The following is an 11,331-nucleotide window of genomic DNA, read 5'->3' as shown; positions in this document are numbered from 1 at the left end:
TGGAGTCCCTATTCAGATCGACTCGAAGCTGACGTGGAGGATGTCGATAACCTTCGACTTCAGCAGCGCCTATCCAAGCTCAGGTCGACTGGAGTCAAGGCTTCGGTTGACTCCAATCTGACGTGGAGGGTTTTGATATACTTCGACTTCTGCTGCGTTTATCCAAGTTCAGGTCGACTTGAATGTCTATTCCGGTCGACTTGAATGTCCATTCCGGTCGACTCGAACATTCAAACTTTGGATAACTTTGTCCGAAGTCAAGTACTTCACCTCTCCAACCTGCATTACATGTTAGCTCCAAAAATAGATAAGTAACAGGTAGAGAGTCAGTTCTCAGAACTGTCTCTTGGTCTTAACTTTAGATTTTCGGTGAAACCTTGGGTTAGACTAACGCCTAATGTTCCTCTTCAGGAACGCATTCTAACCCACTCCTCTCGAGAGAGTTTACCTGATTGTCAATCAAGTGCTCCAAACTTGTTCGACTTTCCTATTCGGCTTTGTCCTTGGCCCCCAGGATTTGCTGCTACGACTCAGTCCTCCAGACCGCCCAATTTTCACCAATCTTCTAGTCTCCTGACCGTATTCGACTGGATTTGACCATGCTTCCCGGTCCTCTGACATTGCATGGGCTTGCACCTGGTGCACTTGACCTGCCAAGTCTTCTGCCTGATCCTCCAGATTAGGACTTTCTCCTTGCCTAGCCTCCAACTAGGACTTTGTCCTTTATCTAGCCTCAACTAAGACTTTACTTGTGCTTCCTGCACACTTCATTAAACTTGTTAACACAATAACACACTAAATTTGAATCTAGTATCATTATCAAAACTAAGATTCGATCGTCTGGTACTTCCTGTACCAATAGCATATTACTTTGTGGGCTCAAAGGCAATCATATAAAGGAAGAGCTTTAATCTTCCAACATCTTTCCAAATGGAACTCCTTGTTTGGTGCTTTATGGAAATAAAGGTACCCACCAACCATGGAATTGGTTGATCCACCAATAGATGACACCATAGTTCCATACTTTGTGAGCAATGACTGGTTAACTAGCAAGGAAGACAAGTGATGATCAAAATCCCAAAGGTGTGGGTTGCTTGCTTGCAACTAATATATTGTTTTGCATAGCATTTGGTTGCACTAAATTCGACATGGATGAAATATTTTGCATTCGTGAATTTCCTTGTAGATAGGTGTAAGTTGCAGCATTTGGTTGTGAAGAGGTTGGCAACCCATAACTGGTGAAAATTCATTCTGAAGCCCATGTGTAACATCCAGTGGATGATTCCTCACCACTTTCGGTTCTGAAATTGAAGTTACATCAAGATTCTCTGAAGTCGTTTTATATACATTCTCAGTGAGAGTAGACTTATGCGACCCATTGTTATAGTACTCAAAATTTCTCGCATCTGACTCATCAATTTTAGAAGCGTCGTCTATAGTTAGGGCCCCTTGCAAGTTTCGGGCCAGTGGGTTTGATGGAAAAAATCCAGAAAATGCACCAAAACCAAAACTACCAAAGCTCAGATGGGCACAATCTGCATTAGTAACCCTTAGATGGTCAGGGATAATTACCGCAGGGCTAGCCTCGGTAGTTTTTGTGCTGGTCTCCTCATGTATGCTTAATTGTATCAAGGTTGCGGCAGTTGGAGAAATCTCTGCAACATCCTCAGCTTCATGATAATCATATTCAAGATCTTCAGATTGGTAAGCATCTAGTCTCTTTGAATGTGATACATCTATGGAAGTTTCAACATCCACTTTCCTCTCTGCTACATGGATTCTATTGGCTGAGGTTTATCGTTAGGTCTTTCATCCAGGTCTTGGAAAATTTTCAAACAAGAGTCTATATGCAAGTCAAAACCAGTATTGACCATACTAGGGACTGCCAATGATGGGTTAGCATAAGCTGCTAAAGTGTCAGTTATCTCTATAAAAATTGACACAATTTCTGTAGGTTGCTCATCATGTATGGACCATCCATCGTTAGAAATATGCTGATCTCCAACAGTTCCAAGGCCATGATTAATATCTTCAAGATGGGTAGATTCTTGAAAAGAGCCTAATCTCTCTTTTGCTTCTGATGGCAGAACTGAAACTGAGAGTTGTTTTGCATTTCGATGTGATCCATTTAACTTTGCTGCATTTTGTGATAAGTACATATTTTCACTTGCAATGGCAGGCATGCTTGGATGTTTCCCTTGAGGTCTTCCCATCTTGACAATATCAGCCATGGAAACATGTACCGACTTCCCCAACCAATTGTTGGCCTTTTTCGAAATTACATCTGCAAAGTTGATTACATGCAGTGGAATTCCTATAGAAGCAAAAGTGTTTTGAATTGTTGGTCTTTTTACTTTTGCAGATTCCACAACTGACAAAACAGGAGCAATATTACTATCATTTTCTTTCTTGTTGATGGGTTGACCTTTACCGGCACCATAATTTGTTAAAGTGAACTGGGAATAAGTACTACGACCTCCATGGTCACTACCACCTCTAGATTCACGACCTGAATTGATGTTTACAGTTCGGAACCTGGATTCCGATAGTTCTCTGATCTTCTTTTTCTTGTCACACTTGTTCTTGACATTATGAAAATATCTTTCAATTTTTTTATCTTCTCCCAATTAATGATTTTATCTTTGTCTTGTTATCTCGTGAGCATTGTAATTGCTCTCACCACATTGATGCTCGACCTTTTAGTTTGATGACAATTAATTTAACTTTCACATAGTCGGGCATTTCCTCATAATAAAAAAATTCTCTTCACTTCGTTAAATCAATCAACAAATCCTTCGTCTTGAAACGTACTAGAAAACTCAAGAAGATCAATTGAAAATTCGATATCTCCATACCGTTCTTTTCAACCATGACTTCTGTGATTGTGATAAGGAATTTGAAAAGTGGAATCAGAATTAGGATAAGAAAATTTACGACCTTCAAGATCTCGCACCACTAGACGTTGAGTTAATTTTGTGATTTTTCTTTGTAGATCAAGAATCTCGTCTTTGGTGCTACGATCACAATGTGAGACTTCCTCAATCGAAACTTATTTGTCACACTCACAATCACGACTATGATGATGATCCATCGGATCTGAGAGCTCTGATACCAACTGACGTCGGACGAGATAACAATTATCTTACGGACAGTATTAAATCCGTTAGTTCAACTGTGAATGCCTGAAATAATTTTCTAAAATCTGTTGATTCAAAAAAATACCAAGAAATAGGAAAATAAAAGGTATTGCTCGAAAATATTATTAATTCAAAAAACTTTTTTTAAACATTAACGCTTATATAGATCCAAAATTATAAGATGCAAAAAAATAAATCCTAATAGAAAAGAAAATATCTTAACAGATTTAAAATATTAAAAACTTTAAACGAACTCAAAATATTAAAATACAAAAGATACAAATTATCAAAGATATCCTAATAATCAAAAACACCCTTTATCAAAAACCCTAAAAATTATTAAAAATAATAAAAAGATCCAAGCATCCTCCTGCATCACAACCTTGTAGAAAAAGCATATATAGAGAACCCTTCAAGCTATGCTACTAAAATATGGAGGGACAAAAAGACAATTTATTGACTTAAAAAAGTCCTTGAATTTGGTTTGAAATGATCTCCCGAGAAGTTATGTAAGTATGCCACAAGGGTAGCAACGTAGACCGTTCAGATTTTGTCCAACACAACAACAAAGATATTCTAATTTTAGCGACGATGTTAATGATATATTCATACCAAGAAGTAATGTACGAGATAACATAAAAGTAAAAAAGAAAAATCTTGAAACAAAATTTGTTATTGGGACGACCACGCTACTTTCATAGAGTAGTAGTTGATTATAGCTTGTAAGGAATATCATTATCCTAAAAACAAATAGGATGATTCACTTACACATTGGAATGCTTAGGTAAACCTGTAGAAATTCCACATCTAAAATCAAAATCTATGTTAAAATCTAATATTAAAATAACGAAGAGGAGTATATTAAATTAAGAACGATGGATGTTAATTAGAGCCGTTAATCAATCAAAATAAGTTTATGATAACAAATAAGCAACGCACAATTGATCAGTACACGCTAAACTTATGTCAATAAAATAATATTTTATAATTCACATCGCAACTAAGAAAATAAAATGATAACTAATCATAAAATTCAATAATTCATAGAACCATATTGCAAAAAATAAAAACATATAGCAAGTTCATAATTTGTCTCAACTACAATATCAAAACATAAATAATATAAGTAGTGTTAGATTATAATCAAGTAAATAAGGATTGTAACTATGGTTTGGTCATTATTATTAGGATGGTTAGACTTTAAGTTGCTTATTGAGAGCATGTGTTTACTCAACTATCACATAGTAAGAAAATTTAAATTAATAGTAGTTTTAGCAAGTATAAGTAACGGATCGCCTTGAGGTAAGAAGGGCGGTCGTTATAGGCATAGACTGTGTCATCCTCATATCAATCTTTATGTTTCTTGATCCTCATGTAGACTCACTCAAGTAAATGAGTTCAATGTCTCATATTGACTCATTTGAGCATGGTCATGCATTTCGTGGTCCTACTCTATCAAGAGGTCATAAGATATCACTCCCGTTATATGGGAGGGATAGATCCCATCTATATCACTCACATCCCTCCACATAATTTATTACATACCCAATGATTACCTTTATAGTCCACTCTGTTATAGGTGACGTTTGACGATACTAAAGTACATAACTCATTATGTAGGGAACCATAGTGACTTCAGGTCCAAGGACTATTCATACCAATAGTCACATGAGAAAGTTTATGACACTCATATAACGATCCATGAAACTTTCTCGTGGCGGGATCAATTCAGTATACATTCTCTAATATATACCCATGTGTCAACTTGACATCCCATATCCATGACTTGTGAGATCAAGTCATCCAGCTGACCTACATGCTAATCTCAACGCATTAAAATCGTCCTTGAATATTAATGCTTGACTAGGAATGATTAAGAGTAGTATTCTCTATATCATCTCACTATCGATTCAAACAATCGATATGATACAGAATAGAACTAGCTACCCAAGGATTGTTGGTGCCCCGATTAGTTTTGATGTGATCAACTAGATTAAGTTAGGTCCTGTGTTATTCTAATCCCTCTGCTAAGTGTGCAGGAACTTAGGTACGGAGGAAGTCGAGCGTAAGACGTAGCGGACGAGAAGGGTTGCACGGGAAAGTGAGCCGACGGGCTCGGTGCAATCCGAGGGACGCGGAAGCTACGGAAGAGTACGCCGGTGAAGCGAGAAGGACGTGCGCGAAGTCCGAGGGACGAAAATCCAGGAGGAAGCACGCTCGAGGGGATAAAAGGTCGGAGTCGGGTTCGGGTGAGCCTAACTCCGGTTGGTCAGAAATCACCCAATCGAAGATTCCACAAAAAGTCAACAAAAGTCAAAACTATTGACTTTGACTTTGACCATTGTCTTTGACCGTTGACTTTGCCCAAAGAAGAAGACTTAAACTTAGACTGTTTGGACGTGGCGGTTGCAAAAAAAAATAATAATAATAAGATTCATCTTTTATCATATAAAAGATAAATACTTATTTTTTATTAAAGATAATTCTCTTTATCTTTTATTAAAGATAAAGTTTATCTTTAATTACTCAACGACTACGATCAAGCCTAGCTCTGATACCAATTGTTGGATCGGGTTCGAATTTAAAAATAAAATCTTATTTTAAATTTTGAAAATTCGATAACAAAATATTTTGACCTGATCCGATTTTTTCGGATCTATATATCATATGTTGACTTTGTCAAAAATTATTTTTCAAATTTTTTCAATCAATTTTGAATTTAAAAAAAAAATTTCTCAACTTTTACAAAAACTTTCAAAATTTTCTCTTAATGAAATTATTTTTCTATTTTTTAAGTAAAAATGTCATTTTAAATTTTTTTTGAAATCCTTAGCAATGCTAATTTTTGAAGACCAATTTTTTTGTGATCTACTGTGTATTAATTGAAAACTTAAAAAAAATTTACTTTCTATTGCATTTACACAAATGTTTTTTTTCCTTCCCTAATTTTATATATCCCGTTTTTGCTGTGATCAAAGGGGGAGAGTAGGCTAAGGTTCAGGGGGAGGTTATAGTATTAACATGAAACTTTTTTTTTTGCTTAACCTGTTTATTTTGTTTTATTTATTTTCCTTATTTTTTTGGTTTAACCCTAACTAAACCTGGGTTGATGCACATCAAAAAGGGGGAGATTGTTGGTGCGCCGGTTAGTTTTGATGTGATCAACTAGATTAAGTTAGGTCCTGTGTTGTTCTAATCCCTGTGCTAAGTGTGCAGGAACTTAGGTACAGAGGAAGTCGAGCGTAAGACGTAGCGAACGAGAAGGGTTGTGCGGGGAAGTGAGCCGACGGGCTCGGTGCAATCCGAGGGACGCGGAAGCTACGGAAGAGTACGCCGGTGGAGCGAGAAGGACGTGCGCGAAGTCCGAGGGATGAGAATCCGGGAGGAAGCACGCTCGAGGGGCAAAAGGCCAGAGTCGGGTTCGGGTGAGCCTAACTCCGGTTGGCCAGAAATCACCCAATCGAAGATTCCATAAAAAGTCAACAAAAGCCAAAATTGTTGACTTTAACTTTGACTTTGACCGTTGACTTTGCCCAGAGAAGAAGACTTAGACTTGGACCGTTTGGACGTGGCGGTTGTAAAAAAAAATAAAGAATAAAAAATAATAAGATTTATCTTTTATCATATAAAAGATAAATACTTATTTTTTATTAAAGATAATTCTCTTTATCTTTTATTAAAGATAAAGTTTATCTTTATTTACTCAACGGCTACGATCAAGCCTATCTCTGATCAACGGTTAGGATTGCATCAATGGATCAACGACTAAGAGAAAGTTCATCTACGATCAACGATCTAGATCTATCCTCTTAGGCTATAAATAGACTTAGATTTTTAGAGTTAAATCATCAATTACTTTTGTCATTCTCTCTAAGTCTCTGTGCTACAACTGTAAAGGCTTCTTCGCCTAAAGGAGTTTGTTTGAGCGCCAATTGCCTTGGAAGCAACGACCGAGTTGCAACCAAGTTTTTTTTAAAGGAGTATCTATTCTGCGACTTTGGTTAAACCGTCTATTCACCCCCCTCTAGCCGGTCCAACCCGATCCAACAAGGACATTATTATATTTAGTTATTTGGCACAAATACAAAACAAGCATAATAATCAAAACCATGCTTTTATTAATAATAGAATATGATACAAAAGTGCTAGTCAATTATCACATAATTGGCTCTAGAACTTCTACTAACAATTGTGTCCCTCGAAGGCTTTGAGCCCTTGGCTCCTCCTTAGTCATCCTTCATACTTTTGATTACCTAGATCTCCTCCTTGACTTGCCATGCCCTAATGTTCCTTGTCCTGAGGTCCCTCAGATGCTCCATCGTTCTCCTATCTCATGGACCTTAATATATTGAGCCATCATAATCTTTGGTCATACCAAGTCAACTTGTATATATGGTAGACTTTGCATAGCTTAACACACATATTAGATAAATACAGATATAACTTAAACTCCCTTTTCAGTTTTATTCAAAACTTTTTGTTGCCTAAATGTAAAGGGACGAGAACCCTTACAGGTATGAGAAATCTAAGGGATCATAAGATAAGGAGATTGGAGTTGTTTCAACAACTTTGACAAGGGTCACAAGAGATGAACTTTGTAGGGGAGAATAGCCAAGAGCCTAAAATTGCACACTTTAATTCAAGTCAAAGTAAGTTATATAATGGAAATAAGAAGATAATAATTAAAGACTTAAGCAACCCTAACAATTCAATTTTAGATGGTTTGGAGTCTTAATATCTACTCTACGATCTATGATTCATCAGTGAGTTACTATATGAATATCAATATACTTTTCTTTCTTACACTCTTCTAGAGGGAAACTTCTTATAATTATTTCTTTCAATAATAAAATAATGAAACAAGTATGAAGCTTAAAGATAGAAACCATAAGTTTAATAATAAAAATAAAAATTATAAAAATCAGAGAAAGGAGCTTTGGATGTTAAGTATGAGTACTTTCAGTAGTCATCACAAGATTTCTTTGGTCTCATATTTATAGCCTTCAACTCAGCTTCACTTCAACATGAATATAACTATCATATTTGTAAGCAAATGTTCTATATGAGGTTTCTCCAAGTCTCTCAAAAGAGCCTTTTTCATAGTGAAAATTCTGGCTTAATCCACGTTATGGATTGTTAGGTCTTGGAGTAGAATTTGGGATTCAAACCATATTATATTTTTGATTTAACAAAGTAATTTTTGTATTTATTATTATTATATTTTTGTTACGCATACTCTAACCATGATTAAAAAAAAGCAAACTTGTATGTTGGCCTTACGCTAACCTAACTAAAGCAAGAAAATGAAAATATTTTATTTGTAGGTTAAAGCGCTAATACCCCTCTAGCATTTTAGTACCATGATGAACTGATTTATGTTGAATGTCATGTGTAAAGATACTCAATTTGTGCTCTTTCCTTTTAGGTCTACTCCAAGATATATACTTGATACTGCTTGATACTGTTTTCAAGTGGACAATTATCAAACAACCTAAGCCTCATATCCAGGCAAGATTAATCAGAGTATGGCCAGTTATTTGATCGATCAAAGACTCTCAATTCCGTAGATCTATATTGGAATAACCAAACAGTTGTCAAACTCTAACCCTTTCCAAGAAGAAATATCATAGAAAAAACTTGGAAAAACTCCTCCAAATTGTTCCGTTGTCACTAATGAAGTTTTTTGCTGCTAAATTGATTTCCATGGGGATGCTTGCTACCCATGGAGTTGGTCCTAATGAAACTATATATGTTTTCATGTAATCACATTAAGCGACCTTGCCCTCTCTAAAAGTCGGTGCATGTTGATTTCCTCCACTTGCTAGGTTATGTCCTCGGGGCTATACATATAGAGTAGGATTACCTGCATTTTTAGGGAATCTTTGATCATTAAAGTTCTAAATAAATTTTTTATATGATCTTAATATGTCACATCAATTATATATAAAATACTGTACTATTCAATAATTTTTTAATGAATCATTATCAAAACATATATCTTTACTTATTATTTTTCATTTAATATCTCATCGTTAATTAATTAGGGTTTCATCATATCAAATGACCTCACCACATAAGAGAAAAAAATAATTTTAAAATTTTATTACCGTTCTTAAATTAAAATTTTCAAATCTGGCACGTGATTCAAACTTTTTTATTCAAATTTTTTTAGTTCACAAATCCTTTTAAAAATCCCACATTGGAGATGCTCTTAAACGTGCGATGGAGCAACATACATAAACTAATACTGCCAAATAATGAGGGGAATTAAATAACCAGATATTGGAAACATGAGCGTGTTAGAATTTGGCAAGTCAATGAGTATATGGCACATGATCATTTTTACGACACCTCCGGATTCCCAATTTGAGTAAGTCGGGAAATCATAATTAAATAATCAGATTTTGGAAACATGAGCGTGTTAGAATTTGGCAAAGTCAATGAGTATATGGCAAATGATCATTAATTGTTTACGACACCTCCGGATTCCCAATTTGAATAAGTCAGGAAATCATATTTTAGTTCACTAATTCAAACAGCGATGGCAATTAATAATTCAACCTTGGCATAATCGATCGGACTGTTCTACTGTCCAAATAAAAATATGCAAACGCGGTCAAATTTACGTAGTCCACAAAGATTGTAAATTGGAGGGATGGGTCATCTGGAGCGTCCAATCCGGTGGTATCCGAATCGTAGCCGCTGGTTGATTGAGTCACGGAGACCCATTCGTGCACGTCAACGTGTTCTTGGACTCCGCCACGAACACGCTTCTCCTTCTCGCCATAAATATCTTTCCGTCCAGCGTCGCCCCCATTGTCTTTCGGGCATTTCATCGAACGTCTGCCTCTTCTTCTGAAGTAACGATGGGTCCTGTGGTGCTGGTTTCTCAGCTGGCGACCGGGCTGGGAGTTCTGGTCGGTGCGGCAATGGTGAAGTCGGCGATGGAGAGCGGACGGCCGATGGCCGGGGGATGGCCGCGGTGCGAGACGTGCAACGGCACCGGCCGCGTGACGTGCCTGTGCTCGCGGTGGTCCGACGGGGACGTGGGGTGCCGCTCCTGCGCCGGCTCGGGGAAGATGGTCTGCAGGAGCTGCGGTGGGTCGGGAACCGCGCGGCCGCTCTCGGTTCGGGTTCCGATGCGGACAGGCCGCGCTCCCTGATGTACATGGGAGGGCAAGTTGTATATATAACAGACAGATACACTATTTGGTGACCGGCGAAGGTGCCAGCGCCAGCGCCAACGCCAACGCCAACGCCAACGCCGGCGCCTATAATTTTGGATGTTAAGGGATTGAACAGTTAAATTTGATGGAGAATTGTCTCAATTTATGAGCAAGTTATATGTTTCTTCTTCCTTCATTGATTATAGGTGTGTTTGTTTCATAAAAATAAATATATAAATTTTTATGGAATGAATATTCTCGTCTTAGAACATAAATTCTCCTTCTTGAAAAATAATTATTCTTTAATTTATTATATGATAGAATACTTGTATTTTGTTCCTTTTAAAATAATATATCAAATTGGATCAATTGGTTTGAATGGGTTGGATGCAAAAATTTTGCTTTAGAGTTAATTAGGCCTAGCTGAAAGTGTTGGTGGTGTTGTCAAAACAATTAAATTGGACAGGCCGATCAGATCAGGTGAATAGAATAACTTCGTCAAACTAGAAAAAAATCAACTAGAGTAGATCAGGTAAGAAAGTTGGACTAGCTGTGAAAAATGTAAATGAAAATGGATGGATAAGAGAACTTCAATGTGTGGGAGTTTAGTCTTGTATTAAGAGTTTTGTGGCATGAAAGTTGATTTATAATAAATCACAACCCTTGGTGTTGTGAACATATATTGGTGAAAGGTTCTTTCTTATGTGAGCCTACAAAGGGTGTGCAAATTCAAGGCCCGAATTGCACTAGACTCAATTGACTCGTGTGTGAGCATAATCTACACATGTCGAATGTTAAATCGGTCAAGATAAAATTTGTCTAACTGAATCAGTCAATATTTTACCACATGGACTATTTTTTCTGTTTGCTTAAGTATATAATGAATGCTTTAATGACCAAATGGGCGAATATTAATGGCAAATTCATAAACGCTCGGATGGTAACAACCGACCATTGATGGCTGATTGTTGGCATTTCAATCTAGGCGAGCCTTTATTCAGCTACTCATCTATAGGTTTAATGCTATC

At 36.8% G+C, this 11,331-nt stretch overlaps 1 protein-coding gene and 1 pseudogene across 1 annotated transcript; one reads left to right on the top strand and one right to left on the bottom strand.

Moving 5' to 3' along the window:
- Positions 1–879: 879 nt before the first annotated feature.
- Positions 880–9,973, bottom strand: LOC141831759 (uncharacterized; annotated as a pseudogene).
- LOC141832261 (uncharacterized) lies at positions 9,970–10,580 on the top strand. The gene has a single exon (XM_074719756.1). The coding sequence runs from the start codon at positions 10,004–10,006 to the stop codon at positions 10,298–10,300; it is 297 nt and encodes a 98-aa protein (XP_074575857.1). The 5' UTR covers positions 9,970–10,003; the 3' UTR covers positions 10,301–10,580.
- Positions 10,581–11,331: the final 751 nt, after the last annotated feature.

The sequence above is a fragment of the Curcuma longa genome, chromosome 7 (assembly GCF_044706935.1).
Source record: "Curcuma longa cultivar G26 ecotype Majalengka, Jawa Barat chromosome 7, ITB_CL_G26_1.1, whole genome shotgun sequence".
NCBI classification, from domain to species: domain Eukaryota; kingdom Viridiplantae; phylum Streptophyta; class Magnoliopsida; order Zingiberales; family Zingiberaceae; genus Curcuma; species Curcuma longa.
The sequence above is the reverse complement of the archived record's forward strand: the minus strand, read 5'-3'. Positions and strand labels throughout refer to the sequence as shown.